This window comes from Carcharhinus amblyrhynchos, unplaced genomic scaffold (assembly GCF_965287045.1).
Source record: "Carcharhinus amblyrhynchos unplaced genomic scaffold, sCarAmb.v2.hapA scaffold_425, whole genome shotgun sequence".
Taxonomy (NCBI): Eukaryota; Metazoa; Chordata; class Chondrichthyes; order Carcharhiniformes; family Carcharhinidae; genus Carcharhinus; species Carcharhinus amblyrhynchos.
In genome coordinates this window covers 18,161-35,000 of record NW_027650165.1, presented here as the reverse complement: position 1 = coordinate 35,000, position 16,840 = coordinate 18,161, and the positions used below count along the sequence as shown (strand labels likewise).

General features: G+C 58.1%; 1 protein-coding gene across 1 annotated transcript in view; it reads left to right on the top strand.

Annotated features, from left to right (window-relative positions):
- The window catches only part of LOC145339358 (myosin-10-like), a gene marked incomplete at its 3' end in the record, with an annotated part of 76,974 nt that overhangs the window by 42,565 nt on the left and 17,569 nt on the right, over window positions 1-16,840 (top strand). The window contains exons 9-18 of the mRNA XM_080183801.1: window positions 1,235-1,333; window positions 5,185-5,328; window positions 5,526-5,621; window positions 8,997-9,115; window positions 9,436-9,588; window positions 10,895-11,068; window positions 12,707-12,880; window positions 13,588-13,702; window positions 15,019-15,212; window positions 16,097-16,218. Of these exons, the coding sequence (XP_080039927.1) occupies window positions 1,235-1,333; window positions 5,185-5,328; window positions 5,526-5,621; window positions 8,997-9,115; window positions 9,436-9,588; window positions 10,895-11,068; window positions 12,707-12,880; window positions 13,588-13,702; window positions 15,019-15,212; window positions 16,097-16,218 (1,390 nt within the window). The remainder of the gene's footprint in view (window positions 1-1,234; window positions 1,334-5,184; window positions 5,329-5,525; window positions 5,622-8,996; window positions 9,116-9,435; window positions 9,589-10,894; window positions 11,069-12,706; window positions 12,881-13,587; window positions 13,703-15,018; window positions 15,213-16,096; window positions 16,219-16,840) is intronic.

Here is a 16,840-nt window from a genome sequence, read left to right as displayed (position 1 = left end):
GAAACCCTACAGTACAGAAAGAGGCAATTCGGCCCATCGAGTCTGCACTGACCATAATCCCACCCAGGTCCTACTCCCATATCCATACACATTTTACCCACTAATCCTCAAACCTGTGCATCTACGGTCAATTTAGCGTGACCAGTCAATGTGACCCGCACATCTTTGGACTGTGTGAGGAAACCGGAGGAAACCCACGCAAACGTAGAACACTACAGCACAAACAGGCCCTTCCGCCCACAAATTGCGCTGATCATATCCTTACCTACCAGGCCTATCTATAACCCTCAATCCCATTAAATCCCACATACTCATCCGGAAGTCTCTTAAAAGACCCTAACAAGTTCGCCTCCACCACCATCGACAGCAGCCAATTCCACTCACTCACCACCCTCTGAGTGAAAAACTTACCCCTGACATCTCCTCTGTACCTACTCCCCAGCATCTTAAACCTGTGGCCTCTCGTAGCAACCATTTCAGCCCTGGGAAATAGCCTCTGAGAATCCATCCGATCTATACCTCTCAACATCTTATAAACCTCTATCAGGTCACCTCTCGTCCTTCATCTTTCCAGGGAGAAGAGACCTAGCTCCCTCAACCTATCTTCATAAGGCATGCCTCCCAATCCAGGCATCATCCTTGTAAATCTCCTCAGCACTCTCTCAATAGCTTCCACATCCTTCTTGTAATGAGGCGAGCAGAACTGTGCACAGTACTCCAAGCGGGGTCTGACCAGAGTCTTATAAAGTTGCAGAATTACCTCCTGACTCCTAAACTCAATCCCTCAATTAATGAAGGCCAGTCCACCATATGCCTTCTTGACCACATCCTCCCCTGCGAGGCCGATTTAAGAGTCCTATGGACCCGGACCCCAAGGTCCTTCTGATCCTTGACACTGCTAAGAGTCCTACCCTTGATATCATACATGGGGAGAGCGTGCAAACTCCACACAGACAGTGACCCAAGCCAGGAATCGAACCCAGGTTCCTGGAGCTGTGAAGCAGCAGTGCTAACCACTGTGCTACCGTGCCATCCACACGGTATGTGATGGATGGGAATTGTAGGGGCTGGAGGAGGTTACAGCGATTAGGAGGTAGGGAGGGTGGGATTTGAACAGGAGGATGAGGATTATAGGGGCTGGAGGAGGTTATAGAGATAGGGAGGGAGGGGGAGAGGGATTGGAACAGAAGGATGAGTCTTTCGCAGACAGCCTTTCCTTGATGGCGCAATGCAGATCTACTGGAGAAATCTCGGGCCATTCGCCAGGCCCGGGACGAGCGAACCTTCCACATCTTCTATCAGCTGCTGGTCGGCGCTGGCGAACACGTCAAGAGTGAGTACACATCCTGTCTTTACAATGAGAAACTCCCTTTCCAACAGTTGCCCTGACTGCCTCACGATATCCCAAAGACACTGCCTCCCTTTTCAACATGTGGAGATGCCAGCATTGGACTGGGTAAGCAAATGAGAAGTCTCACAACACCAGGTTAAAGTCCAACAGGTTTATTTGGTAGCACAAGCCACTAGCTTTCAGAGCACTGCTCCTTCATCAGGTGAGTGGGAATTCCGTTCACAAACAGGGCATATAAAGACACAAACTCAGTTTACAAAATAATGGTTGGAATGCAAATCTTTACTGGTAATCAAGTCTTAAAGGTACAGACGATGTGAGTGGAGAGAGCGTTAAGCACAGGTTAAAGAGATGTGTATTGTCTCCAGCCAGGACAGTTAGTGAGGTTTTGCGAGTCCAGGCAAATCATGGGGGTTACAGATAGTGTGACATGAACCCAAGATCCCGGTTGAGGCCGTCCTCATGTGTGTGGAACTTAGCTATCAGTTTCTGCTCAGTGACTCTGTGCTGTCATGTGTCATGAAGGCTGCCTTGGAGAACGTTTACCTGAAGATCAGAGGCTGAATGGCCGTGACCACTGAAGTGTTCCCCAACGGGAAGAGAACACTCTTGCCTGGTGATTGTCGAGTAATGTTCATTCATCCGTTGTCATTGTGTCTGCACGGTCTCCCCAGTGTACCAGGCTTCAGGACATCCTTTCCTGCAGCGCATCAGGTAGACGACGTTGGCTGAGTTGCAAGAGTATGTACTGTGTACCTGGTGATCGCACATGAGATGATGGCATCCATGTCAATGATCCGGCATGTCTTGCAGAGGTTGCTGTGGCAGAGTTGTGTAGTGTCATGATCACTGTTCTCCTGAAGGCTGGATAGTTTACTGTGGACAATGGTCTGTTTGAGGTTATACGGTTGTTTGAAGGCAAGAAGTGGGGGTGTGGTGATGGCTTTGGCGAGATGTTCGTCTTCATCAATGACATCTCCGCTTCGGGGAAGTACCGGATGACGAAAGATACTCTGCCGCCGTGTCCCGTGTTCCTCTTCTGAAGAGGTTGGTATGGGTTTTTGCTATGGCGCATTGGAACTGTTGATCGATGAGTCGAGCGCCATATCCTGTTTTATGAGGGCATCTTTCAGCATCTGGAGATGTCTGTTGCGATCCTCCTCATCTGAGCAGGTCCTGTGTATATGGACGGCTTGTCCGCAGGGGATGGCTTCTTTAATGTGTTTAGAGTGGAAGCTGGAGAAGCGGAGCTTCGTGAGGTTATCCGTGGGCTTGCAGTACAGTGAGGTGCTGAGGTGACGTCCTTGATGGAGATACATGTGTCCAAGGATACAACTGATTCTGGAGAGTAATCCATGGTGAGTCTGATGGTGGGATGGAACTTGTTGATGTCATCATATAGTTGTTTCAGTGATTGTTCACCATGAGTCCAAAGGAAGAAAATGTCATTGATGTATCTAGTGTATAGCAACGGTTGAAGGTCCTGTGCGGTGAAGAGGTCTTGTTTAAACCTGTGCATGAAGATGTTGGCATATTGAGGTTTCAAATTTGGTCCCCATGGCCGTTCCGTGTGTCTGGATGAAGAACTGGTTGTTGAAGGTGAAGACATTTTGGTCCAGGATGAAGTGGATGAGTTGTAAAATTGCATCTGGAGATTGGCAGTTGTCGGCGTTGAGTATTGAGGCAGTTGCAGCAATGCCATCGTCGTGGGGGTTGGTGATGTGGAGTGCCGAGACATCCGTTGTGACGAGGAGTGCTCCTGGTTCAACTGCTCCATGTGTGCTGAGTTTCTGTAGGAAGTCTATAGTGTTGTGACACAAGCTGGGGGTTCTTTGTACAATGGGTTTCAGGATACCCTTGACGTAGCCGGTGAGGTTCTCACACAGGGTCTCGTTGCCTGATAGGACGGCCAGGTGTTGGCCTCATGAATCTTCGGGAGGCAGTAGAGCTGTCCAATGAGGAGATGAGAGCAGAGAGGGTGCTCTGAAGATGCGGATCAAAGGTCTTGATCAGTCTGTTGAGTTGACGGTGTGTTCTTTGGTCGGATCTGCAGGTAACTGTCTCTAGTGTTCCTCGTTGTTCAGTTTTTGGTTCACTTCTTTGCAGTAATCCGTTCTGTTCAGTACGACGATGGCCCCTCCTTTCTCTGCTGGTTTGAGACAATGTTGTGATTGGTCTTGAGAGCGCAGATGGTGTTGTGTTGTGCTTGGATAATGTTTGGGGCTGTCTTGTGAATGCGGCTAATGGATCTGGCATTGACGCACCTCCAAGAAGAGGCCAACACACCCGGCCGTCCCATTGTGTCAGGCAGTGGGACCCTGTGTTGCTATGCTGATAACATACACTAATTACATCGATGACATTTTCTTCCTTTGGACTCATGGTGAACAACCACTGAAACAACTATATGATGACATCAACAAGTTCCATCCCACTATCAGACTCATCATGGATTACTTTCCAGAAACGGTTGCATCCTTGGACACACATATCTCCATAAAGGACGGTCACCTCAGCACCTCACTGTACCGCAAGCCCACAGATAACCTCACAATGCTCCACTTCTCCAGCTTCCACCCTAAACATGTTAAAGAAGTCTTCCCCCATGGACAAGCCCTCCGTATACACAGGATCTGCTCAGATGAGGAGGATCGCAACAGGCACCTCCAGATACTGAAAGATGCCCTCATAAGAACAGGACATGACGCTCGACTCATCGATCGACAGTTCCGATACGCCACAGCGACAAACTGCACCGACCTCCTCAGAAGACAAACACGGGACACGGCAGACCGAGTACCTTTCGCCGACCAGTATATCCCCGGAGCAGAGAAGCTACGATATCATTTCCAGAGCCTCCAGTATGTTATCGATGAAGACGAACATCTCGCCAGGACCATCCCCACACCCCCACTTCTTGCTTTCAAACAACCGCACAACCTCAAACAGACCATCGTCCGCAGCGAACTGCCCAGCCTTCAGGAGAACCACAACACCACACAACCCTGCCACAGCAACCTCTGCAGTGCTCTGAAAGTTAGTGGCTTGTGCGACCAAATAAACTTGTTGGACTTTAACCTGGTGTTGTGAGACGTCTTACTCCCTTTCCAACGGCTGCTCTGACTGTCTCAGGATATCCTAAAGTGCTGCCAAACCATGTTCCAAAACACACTCGCCAAGGAACAGTGGCCATTTTGTCCAAACGCTTTCCCAAATGCCCTCGCAGAGTCACGGCAGCCATTTTGTGTGCAGTGCAATCCTACCACATGATGTTAACTGGATCGGAGCACAGTGGGTGGAGGGATAAATGTCAATGCACTGTTGTGGCATGAGATTGCGAAGAAAAGTGGGCGGTTTAAAAGGCACAGTTTGCCCACCCATCGATCTCCTGTCTCCATTCTCCGTTCCTGTGCAATGGTGCTGAGAGAGGGCCTGAGGAAGGGACTGAGAGGGAGATCAGTGAGGAGAGAGAGCTGACGCACTCCTTTCTCTGTCTCTCACACCCAAGCTCTGCCTCTGCTCCACAGCTTCTGCCCTGCAGATGCCAGAATGCCAAATTTCAGAAGGGGGTGCGGGATGAGGTTGACGACGTGACATTACCAGGTGCAAGCTGCCAGGAAACCTCTGTCCCTCGTGTCTCGGTTTATTTCTGACCAGTCAGCACTCATCCCTGAAGCAGTGCGTCTGAAATTTGGCATTCTTCAATCTATCCTGATGGGTGCCAGAAGGAAAACTTCAGCAATCCGTACCTCCTCTCAGTAATATTCGGGCATTAAGTAATGTTGTCTCTTTTTATTTTCCCCTCCTTGTCCCTGCCCATTCCTGCATGCCAGCCGATCTCCTGCTGGAGCCATTCCAAAATTACAAATTCATCTCCAACGGATACATCCCCATCCCGGGGCAACAGGATAAGGACAACTTCCATGAGACCCTAGAGGCCATGTCGATCATGGGCTTCTCCCACGATGAGATCTCTGGTAAGTGTCCAACCTACACGCCCACTCTAACCTGTTACACAGGAACAGGAGGAGGCCATTCAGCCCCTCGAACCTGTTACACAGGAACAGGAGGAGGCCATTCAGCCCCTCGAGCCTGTGACTATTTGATCTGTACTCAGCGTATCTATTATTACCTGCTCTCCATGTTCTGATCTGCGTGTCTCTTTTCCCTGAAGCAATGCTGCGTTTGGTTTCTGCTGTGATGCAGTTTGGGAACATCACCTTTAAGAAGGAGAGGAACACAGACCAAGCCTCCATGCCCGAGGACACAGGTAACTTCATTCAGGCCCCTCCAGGGACAGCCTCCCCGTGCACCCCAAAGGAGCTGCATCTCTCAGCTCCTTTGTTCCACACTCTTAAGACGCTACCTCAGCTCATCGACTGCTGAAACACTCGGCCCGTGTCTCTGCACCCTTTGGGCCCAAACTGTTATGATGTCTCTCCACTCCAACCTCCCGCCCTCCATGAACTCCCCAAACTATCCTGCTCCTGTACCCTAATCCCATTCCCACCCACCTCTCCCTGTGCTCGCTGACCTATCCTTGCTCCCGGTCCAACAACCACTCCATTTTCAAATCTTCACCACCCTGCTCAAATTCCTTCCTCATTTCCCCTCTTCTGTCCTCCCCTGATAACCTGCTCGCCGTCCTGCCCTCCCTCCCGCCTCCTTCTCGCCCTCCTGCCCGCCTCCCTCCCTCCGCCCGCCCTCCCTCCCTCCCTCCGCCCGCCCTCCCTCCCTCCCTCCCCCCCTCCCTCCCTCCCCCCCTCCCTCCCTCCCACCCTCCCTCCATCCCGCCCTCCACCCGCCCTCCCTCCCTCCCTCCACCCGCCCTCCCTCCCTCCCTCCACCCGCCCGCCCTCCCTCCCTCCACCCGCCCGCCCTCCCTCCCTCCACCCGCCCGCCCTCCCTCCCTCCCTCCACCCGCCCGCCCTCCCTCCCTCCCTCCACCCGCCCGCCCTCCCTCCCTCCCTCCACCCGCCCGCCCTCCCTCCCTCCCTCCACCCGCCCGCCCTCCCTCCCTCCCTCCACCCGCCCGCCCTCCCTCCCTCCCTCCACCCGCCCGCCCTCCCTCCCTCCCTCCACCCGCCCGCCCTCCCTCCCTCCCTCCACCCGCCCGCCCTCCCTCCCTCCCTCCACCCGCCCACCCTCCCTCCACCCGCCCACCCTCCCTCCCTCCACCCGCCCGCCCTCCCTCCCTCCCCCCGCCCGCCCTCCCTCCCTCCCTCCCTCCCTCCACCCGCCCGCCCTCCCTCCCTCCACCCGCCCGCCCTCCCTCCCTCCACCCGCCCGCCCTCCCTCCCTCCCTCCACCCGCCCGCCCTCCCTCCCTCCCCCCGCCCGCCCTCCCTCCCTCCCTCCCTCCACCCGCCCGCCCTCCCTCCACCCGCCCGCCCTCCCTCCCTCCCTCCCTCCACCCGCCCGCCCTCCCTCCCTCCCTCCCTCCACCCGCCCGCCCTCCCTCCCTCCCTCCCTCCACCCGCCCGCCCTCCCTCCCTCCCTCCCTCCACCCGCCCGCCCTCCCGCCCTCCCTCCCTCCACCCGCCCGCCCTCCCTCCCTCCCTCCCTCCACCCGCCCTCCCTCCCTCCACCCGCCCGCCCTCCCTCCCTCCCTCCCTCCACCCGCCCGCCCTCCCTCCCTCCCTCCCTCCACCCGCCCGCCCTCCCTCCCTCCCTCCCTCCCTCCCTCCACCCGCCCGCCCTCCCTCCCTCCCTCCCTCCCTCCACCCGCCCGCCCTCCCTCCCTCCCTCCACCCGCCCGCCCTCCCTCCCTCCACCCGCCCGCCCTCCCTCCCTCCCTCCACCCGCCCGCCCGCCCTCCCTCCCTCCACCCGCCCGCCCTCCCTCCCTCCCTCCACCCGCCCGCCCGCCCGCCCGCCCTCCCTCCCTCCACCCGCCCGCCCTCCCTCCCTCCACCCGCCCGCCCTCCCTCCCTCCCTCCCTCCACCCGCCCGCCCTCCCTCCCTCCCTCCGCCCGCCCGCCCTCCCTCCCTCCCTCCCTCCGCCCGCCCGCCCTCCCTCCCTCCCTCCCTCCGCCCGCCCGCCCTCCCTCCCTCCCTCCGCCCGCCCGCCCTCCCTCCCTCCCTCCCTCCCTCCGCCCGCCCGCCCGCCCTCCCTCCCTCCCTCCGCCCGCCCGCCCTCCCTCCCTCCGCCCGCCCGCCCTCCCTCCCTCCCTCCCTCCGCCCTCCCTCCCTCCCTCCCTCCCTCCCGCCCTCCCTCCCTCCGCCCGCCCTCCCTCCCTCCCTCCGCCCGCCCGCCCTCCCTCCCTCCGCCCGCCCGCCCTCCCTCCCTCCGCCCGCCCGCCCTCCCTCCCTCCGCCCGCCCGCCCTCCCTCCCTCCGCCCGCCCGCCCTCCCTCCCTCCGCCCGCCCGCCCTCCCTCCCTCCGCCCGCCCGCCCTCCCTCCCTCCGCCCGCCCGCCCTCCCTCCCTCCGCCCGCCCGCCCTCCCTCCCTCCACCCGCCCTCCCTCCCTCCCTCCCTCCCTCCCTCCCTCCCTCCCTCCCTCCGCCCGCCCTCCCTCCCTCCCTCCGCCCGCCCGCCCGCCCTCCCTCCGCCCACCCGCCCGCCCTCCCTCCGCCCGCCCGCCCTCCCTCCCTCCCTCCGCCCTCCCTCCCTCCCTCCCTCCGCCCTCCCTCCCTCCCTCCCTCCGCCCGCCCTCCCTCCCTCCCTCCGCCCTCCCTCCCTCCCTCCGCCCGCCCGCCCTCCCTCCCTCCACCCTCCCGCCCGCCCTCCCTCCCTCCCTCCACCCGCCCGCCCTCCCTCCACCCGCCCTCCCTCCCTCCCTCCCTCCACCCGCCCTCCCTCCCTCCCTCCCTCCCTCCCTCCACCCCTCCCTCCACCCCTCCCTCCCTCCACCCGCCCTCCCTCCCTCCCTCCCTCCCTCTGCCTGCCTGCCTGCCTTCCCTCCCTCCCTCCCTCCGCCTTCCCTCCCTCCCTCCCTCCGCCTTCCCTCCCTCCCTCCCTCCGCCTTCCCTCTCTCCCTCCCTCCCTCCGCCTTCCCTCCATCCCTCCGCCCGCCCTCCCTCCCTCCCTCCGCCCTCCCTCCCTCCCTCCGCCCTCCCTCCCTCCCTCCGCCTTCCCTCCCTCCCTCCCTCCGCCTTCCCTCTCTCCCTCCCTCCCTCCGCCTTCCCTCCCTCCGCCCCTCCCTCCCTCCCTCTCTCCGCCCCTCCCTCCCTCCGCCCCTCCCTCCCTCCGCCCGCCCTCCGCCCTCCCGCCCTCCGCCCTCCCTCCCTCCGTCCCTCCCTAAGCCCGCCCTCCCTCCCTCCCTCCACCCCCCTCCCTCCGCCCACCCTCCCTCCTTCCTTCCCTCCCTCCTTCCCTCCCTCCCTCCCTCTGACCGCCCTCCCTCCCTCCCTCTGACCTCCCTCCCTCCCTCCACCCGCCCTCCCTCCCTCCCTCTGCCCTCCCTCCCTCCCTCTCTCCGCCCGCCCTGCCGCTAACTGCATACTGCTTGGCCACCCCTGAACCGCAATTCTTGTGATCCCTTGGATGTGTTAACCTGCCCCGCTGTCTCTGTTGTAGAGTTCAGAAGGCAACTGTTCCATTTGTTCTGTGTTCATGAAAGACCCATTGTCACTGGAGTCACCCCCCCTCATGCCTCCCATCACTCACTATCCTCTTTTCTTCCCCTCTGTCACCTGGTCTGAGCAGCCGCCCAGAAGCTGTGCCATCTCTTGGGGCTCAATGTGACGGACTTCACCCGCGCCATCCTCTCGCCACGCATCAAGGTCGGCCGGGACTACGTGCAGAAGGCGCAGACCAAGGAGCAGGTGAGGGAGTGCTGCACTGTCGGGGGTAGATGTATATACTCTAGGATTTGAGCTCCATAATCCAGGCTGACACTCCCCCCGGTGCCAGTACTGGGGGAGTGCTGCACTGTCGGGGGTAGATGTATATACTCTAGGATTTGAGCTCCATAATCCAGACCGACACTCCCCCCGGTGCCAGTACTGAGGGAGTGCTGCACTGTCGGGGGTAGATGTATATATTGTAGATTCATGTTCCCCAAGACGTGAAGTTGATCTCTGATTGACTATCCCATTTCCTGCCTCCTCCTCACCACCGCCCCCCACCCCCCCCCACCCCTCAGGCAGACTTTGCCATCGAAGCTCTCGCCAAAGCCTCATATGAGCGGCTGTTCCGCTGGCTCGTACACCGCATCAACAAGGCACTCGATCGAACAAAGAGACAGGGAGCATCCTTCATCGGAATCCTGGACATTGCTGGCTTTGAGATTTTCCAGGTACATCTGCCAGGTCTTACACAAGATGTGGTCACAGGGTGCGATAATAAAGGATGTGTGGAGTGGAATTAGACAGTGTGGGATATTAAAGGGAATTGGTGTGAGGGGGAGAGTGGGATTAGACTGGGTGGGATATTAAAGGGTGAAGGGAGTGAGGGGGAGAGTGGGATTAGACTGGGTGGGATATTAAAGGGTGCGGGGAGCGAGGGGGGAGTGGGATTAGACTGGGTGGGATATTAAAGGGAATTGGTGTGAGGGGGAGAGTGGGATTAGACAGGGTGGGATATTAAAGGGTGCGGGGAGCGAGGGGGGAGTGGGATTAGACTGGGTGGGATATTAAAGGGAATTGGTGTGAGGGGGAGAGTGGGATTATACTGGGTGGGATATTAAAGGGTGTGGGGAGTGAGGGGGGAGAGCGGGATTAGACTAGGTGGGATATTAAAGGGTGCGGGGAGTGAGGGGGAGAGTGGGATTAGACTGGGTGGGATATTAAAGGGTGCGGGGAGCGAGGGGGAGAGTGGGATTAGACTGGGTGGGATATTAAAGGGTGCGGGGAGCGAGGGGGGTAGTGGGATTAGACTGGGTGGGATATTAAAGGGTGCGGGGAGCGAGGGGGGTAGTGGGATTAGACTGGGTGGGATATTAAAGGGTGCGGGGAGTGAGGGGGAGAGTGGGATTAGACTGGGTGGGATATTAAAGGGAATTGGTGTGAGGGGGAGAGTGGGATTAGACTGGGTGGGATATTAAAGGGTGCAGGGAGTGAGGGGGAGAGTGGGATTAGACTGGGTGGGATATTAAAGGGTGCGAGGAGTCAGGGGGAGAGTGGGATTAGACTGGGTGGGATATTAAAGGGTGTGGGGAGTGAGGGGGAGAGCGGGATTAGACTGGGTGGGGTATTAAAGGGTGCGGGGAGTGAGGGAGAGAGTGGGATTAGACTGGGTAGGATATTAAAGGGTGTGGGGAGTGAGGGGGGAGAGTGGGATTAGACTGGGTGGGGTATTAAAGGGTGTGGGGAGTGAGGGGGGAGAGTGGGATTAGACTGGGTGGGGTATTAAAGGGTGCGAGGAGTGAGGGGGGAGAGTGGGATTAGACTGGGTGGGATATTAAAGGATGTGGGGAGTGAGGGGGGAGAGTGGGATTAGACTGGGTGGGATATTAAAGAGTGAGGGGATCTTATGGGTGTTGGCTGACAATTCTGTGTGCTTTGTTTCCTGGGAATTCTGGAATCTGGTGAGTTGATGTCTCGTGTCCTGTCTCCTCCACAACCCCCCTCTCCCCCGCACCCGCCTTTCTTCCTGTCTCACAGTTGAACTCCTTCGAGCAGTTGTGCATCAACTACACAAATGAGAAACTGCAGCAGTTATTTAACCACACCATGTTCGTACTGGAGCAGGAGGAGTACCAGAGGGAGGGCATTGAGTGGAATTTCATTGACTTTGGCTTGGACCTGCAACCCTGTATCGACCTCATCGAGCGACCCGTGAGTAGCAGTGTGTTCCAAAGCCCCTGTGTCACTTGTCTGCTCAACTCTTTCCTGGGCATCTGGGCGTCGCTGGCCAGACCAGCATTCATTGTCCATCTTTAATTGTCCCTCCAAAGGTGGTTGGTGAGCTGCCATTTTGAACCTGCTGCAGTCCCGTGCAGTGTGGGTACACCCACAGTGCTGTTAGGGAGGGAGTTCCAGGATTGTTATTGGACATCAGTCAGCCTGTGTGGTATAGGTACACCCACAGTGCTGTTAGGGAGGGAATTCCAGGATTTTGACCCAGTGACAGTGAAGGAACGGCCGATATATTTCCAAGTCAGGATGGTGTGTGTGGGGCTCGGAGGGGGAGCTTGCAGGTGGTGGTGTTCCCCATGTGCCTGCTGTCCTTGTCCTTCTAGGTGGTAGAGGTGACGGGTTTGGAAGGTGCTGTGGAAGGAGCCTTGGTGAGTCGCTGCAGTGCATCTTGTAGATGGTACACACGGCTGCCTCTGTGTGTCAGTGGTGGAGGGAGTGAATGTTGAAGGTGGGGGTTTGTGTCGATCGAGTGGGGGCTGCTTTGTCCTGGATGGTGTCGAGCTTCTCGAGTGTCGTTGAGAGTCGCCCTCATCCAGGCAAGTGGAGAGTATTCCATCACACTCCTGACTTGTGTCCTTGTAGATGGTGGACAGGCTTTGGGGGAAAGTCAGGAGGTGAGTCACTCTCTGCAGGATTCCCAGTCTCTGACCTGCTCTGGAAGCCACAGTATTTATATGGCTGGATCCCAGTTCGGTTTCTGGTCAATGGTAAGCCCCAGGATGTTGATAGTGGGGGATTCAGTGGTGGTAATGCCAAGGGGGAGATGGTTAGACCCTCTCTTGCTGGAGATGGTCATTGTCTGGAGAAATCCCAGGGTAAATCACCTGTAAACAAAAGTCCGTTAGCTCTTTCCTACATGGCTAACCTGAGTAATTATCCTGCTCTCCCAGCATCTGAGCTGCATTCCTGCCACACGTACCACCTGCCTGCACAACATAGCTGAATTTTAAAACCGTCCACAGAAAATAACAACTCATCATCAGACTTGTATGCCACTTGTCAGCTCAAGCCTGGATACTGTCCAGGTCTTGCTGCGTTTGGAAATGGACTGCTTCAGTATTTGAGGAGCTGCGAATGGTGCTGAGCAATGCAGTCATCAGTGAACACTCCCTCTTCTCCTTTTTGATGGAGGGAACGCCACTGGTGAAGCAGCAACATGGTTGGGTCCTGGACACTACCCTGACGGACTCCTACTGAGATGTCCTGGAGCTGAGATGATTAACCTCCAACCACCAAAACCATTTTGCTTTGTGCCAGGTACACTGATACACATTGATTCAGGTTTTGCCAGGGCTCCTTGATGCTACACTTGGTCGAATGTGGCCTTGATGTCACTCTTGCCTCACCTCTGGAATTCAACTCTTTTGTCCACGTTGGAGCCAAGGCTGTAACGAGGTCAGGAGCTGAGTGACCCTGGCGAAACCCAAACTGGGCGTCACTGAGCAGGTTATTGCTGAGTGAGTGCCGCTTGATAGCGCTGCGACCAGTCACTCTTAACACGCGTCACTTCCCTCTGGAACTGCATTAACTCCGCTTTTCCTTCCTGGTCAACCACAGGCGAACACGCCAGGAATCCTGGCCCTCCTGGACGAGGAATGCTGGTTCCCAAAGGCGACAGACAAGACGTTTGTGGAGAAACTGATCCAGGAGCAGGGCACTCACCCCAAGTTCCAGAAAGTTCGGCAGCTCAAAGACAAAGCGGATTTCTGCGTCATTCACTATGCTGGCAGAGTGAGTAGAATCTGCCCCCCTCGCCACCCCACCACCCCACCACCCCCCGTCTTCCCCTCTACCTCCGCCTCCACCTCTGCCCCCGCCCTTTCTCTCTGCCTCTGCCTTTCTCTCTCTCTGCCTTTGCCTCTGTCTCTCTGCCTCTCTCTCTGCCTCTGTCTCTGCCCCTCTCTCTCTGTCTCTGCCTTTCTCTCTGCCTCTGCCTTTCTCTCTGCCTCTGCCTCTCTCTGCCTCTGCCTCTCTCTCTCTCTGTCTCTGCCTCTGCCTCTCTCTGCCTCTGCCTCTCTCTCTCTCTGTCTCTGCCTCTCTCTCGCTCTGTCTCTGCCTCTGTCTCTCTCTGCCTCTGTCTCTCTGTCTCTCTCTCTGCCTCTGTCTCTCTCTCTGCCTCTGTCTCTCTCTCTGCCTCTGCCTTTCTCTCTGCCTCTGCCTTTCTCTCTGCCTCTGCCTTTCTCTCTGCCTCTGCCTCTCTCTGCCTCTGCCTCTCTCTCTCTTTGTCTCTGCCTCTGTCTCTCTCTGTCTCTGCCTCTGTCTCTCTCTGTCCCTGCCTCTGTCTCTCTCTGTCCCTGCCTCTGTCTCTCTCTGTCCCTGCCTCTGTCTCTCTCTGTCCCTGCCTCTGTCTCTCTCTGTCTCTGCCTCTGTCTCCCTCTCTGTCTCCCCACAGTGACACTGTCTCTCTCACTGTCTCTCTCTCTCTCTCTCTCTTTCAGGTTGATTATAAAGCTGATGAGTGGCTGATGAAGAACATGGACCCGCTGAATGACAATGTGGCTACTCTGCTCCATCAATCTACAGACCGCTTTGTGGCTGAGCTCTGGAAAGATGGTAAGGAGAACACACACAATCATACATCATCTCTTCCCCCTTCCCGCAACACCCCCACCCCACCCTGTCTCTCTCTGCCTCACTCTGCATAGTTCCTCTCTCATTCTCTCACACACACTGTCTCACTCACACTCTCAGACAAACTCTGACACACACAGACACATACACACACACGCTCTGTCTCATATACAGTCTCCCTCACACACTCTCTCACACACACTCTCTCCCTCACACACTCTCTCAGTCTCTCGCGTGCATGCTCTCCCTCCCCTCTCGCGCGCTCCTCCTCGCCTATCGCACGCGCTCCCCCTCCCCTCTCACACGCACGCGTTCCCCCTCCCCTCTCTCACGCGCGCGTTCCCCCTCCCCTCTCTCACGCGCGCGTTCCCGTCCCCTCTCGCGCGCGCGCGCGTTCCCGTCCCCTCTCGCGCACGCGCGCGTTCCCCCTCCCCTCTCGCGCGCGCGCGTTCCTCCTCCCCTCTCGCGCGCGCGCGTTCCCCCTCCACTCTCGCGCGCGCACGCTCCCCTTCCCCTCTCGCGCGCGCGCTCCCCCTCCCCTCTCGCGCGCGCGCTCCCCCTCCCCTCTCGCGCGCGCGCTCCCCCTCCCCTCTCAAGCACGCGCTCCCCCTCCCCTCTCGCGCGCGCTCCCCCTCCCCTCTCGCGCGCGCTCCCCCTCCCCTCTCGCGCGCGCTCCCCCTCCCCTCTCGCGCGCGCTCCCCCTCCCCTCTCGCGCGCGCTCCCCCTCCCCTCTCGCGCGCGCTCCCCCTCCCCTCTCGCGCGCGCTCCCCCTCCCCTCTCGCGCGCGCTCCCCCTCCCCTCTCGCGTGCGCACACTCTCCTTCCCCTCTCGCGCGCGCGCGTTCCCCCTCCACTCTCGCACGCGCACGCTCCCCTTCCCCTCTCGCGCGCACGCTCCCCCTCCCCTCTCGCGCGCGCGCTCCCCCTCCCCTCTCGCGCGTGCACGCGCTCCCCCTCCCCTCTCGCGCGCGCTCCCCCTCCCCTCTCGCGCGCGCTCCCCCTCCCCTCTCGCGCGCGCTCCCCCTCCCCTCTCGCGCGCGCTCCCCCTCCCCTCTCGCGCGCGCTCCCCCTCCTCTTGCGTGCGCGCGCGCTCCCCCTCCTCTCTTGCGTGCGCGCGCGCTCCCCCTCCCCTCTCGCGCGCGCTCCCCCTCCCCTCTCGCGCGCGCACGCTCTCCTTCCCCTCTCGCGCGTTCTCCCTCCTATCTTGTGTGCTGTCCCTCTCTCTCTCTCCCTCTCACTGTTTCACACTTTATGATACTCTCTCTCTCTCTGCCTCACACTCTCCCTCTCTCTCCGCAGTTGACCGCATTGTGGGCCTCGACCAGGTGTCAGGTATGAGTGAGGTGACCTTCAGCTCCTCCTACAAGACCAAGAAAGGAATGTTCCGGACTGTGGGCCAGCTCTATAAAGAGTCACTAGCTAAACTGATGGCCACGCTGAGGAACACCAACCCCAACTTTGTCCGCTGTATCATTCCGAACCACGAGAAGAGGGTAAGCTGCCGTTCCGCAGGATTGAGTGCACAGCAGGGAGTGCTGTATCTGTCAGTGTTTGTGTACCCACTACTGCTGCCTCCAAGTGGCAGGTCCCACCAGCATTTGTTTATTCACAGGGAACTGGGTGTCCCTGGCCAGGCCCAGCCGGTATTACCCATCCCTAATTGCCCCTTGGGAAGGTGGTGGGTGATGATTGACATCAGTCAGTCCTGTGTAGTGTAGGTACACCCACAGTGCTGTTAGGGAGGGAGTTCCAGGATTGTTATTGGACATCAGTCAGTCCCCGTGTGGTGTAGGTACACCCACAGTGCTGTTAGGGAGGGAGTTCCAGGATTGTTATTGGGTATCAGTCAGTCCGTGTGGTGTAGGTACACCCACAGTGCTGTTAGGGAGGGAGTTCCAGGATTGTTATTGGATTTCAATCAGTCTGTGTGGCGTAGGTATACCCACAGTGCTGTTAGGGAGGGAGTCCCAGGATTGTTATTGGGTATCAGTCAGTCTGTGTGGTGTAGGTACACCCACAGTGCTGTTAGGGAGGGAGTTCCAGGATTTTGACCCAGTGACTGAAGAAACGGCCGATATATTTCCAAGTCAGGATGGTGTGTGTGGGGCTCGGAGGGGGAACTTGCAGGTGGTGATATTCCCCATGTGTCTGCTGCCCTTGTCCTTCTAGGTGGTAGAGGTGGTGGGTTTGGAAGGTGCTGTGGAAGGAGCCTTGGTGAGTCGCTGCAGTTCATCTTGTAGATGGTACACATGGCTGCCTCAGTGCATCGATGGTGGAGGGAGCATTGGCCTGGACTATGGAGCTCAAGTCCTAGAGTAGATATATCTAAAATCTTGATCCTGGTCCTGACCTGTTTCCTTTCTCTACATCCCCACAGGCAGGGAAATTGGAACCTCACCTGGTCCTGGACCAACTGAGGTGTAATGGTGTTCTGGAGGGAATCCGTATCTGTCGGCAGGGTTTCCCAAATCGGATCGTATTCCAGGAATTCCGTCAGAGGTGAGACAGTGCGGAGGAGGGGTGGGGGTGTTTTGGACAAAGGTGGGGATCGGTGTTTTTGGACAATTGGGGTGTTCCTGCGGTAACGTGGTGGGCCTTCCATGAGCTTTCGAACTGTCCTCGCCCCCACATACCACTCATCGACCTTCTTGGATCACCCCCAGCCTTGACTCGTGCTCTCCTCTGAACAATCTTTGCAAACCCTTCTCACTGGCCTCCAGCTTTTTCAGCCACAGTCTGGTGGGAATTTCCCAAGTGGGAATTTTTTGGGTCAGGCAGAGGAAATTCCAGATTTTCATCTGGAGCTTTGCATCTGAGAGCCAGGAGATTGTGTCGAATCTGTACGAAACACTTGTCTGACCTTAGCTGGAGTATTGGGTCCAATTCTGCGCTCAGCACAAAAGGAAGGATGTGGAAGCATCAGAGAGAGTGTGCAGGAAAGGTTGGGATTTATTCTGGGGGTCAAGAACGTTAGTTCACGTGGAGAGATTGGAGAAAGTTGGGACCATTCTCCTCAGGGAAGGGAAGGTGGGAAGTAGATTTGGATCGAGATGTTTAGAGCCACGAGGGGGATTGGGACAGGGTGGAGAGGGAGAGACTGTTTCCATTGGTGGATGGATCG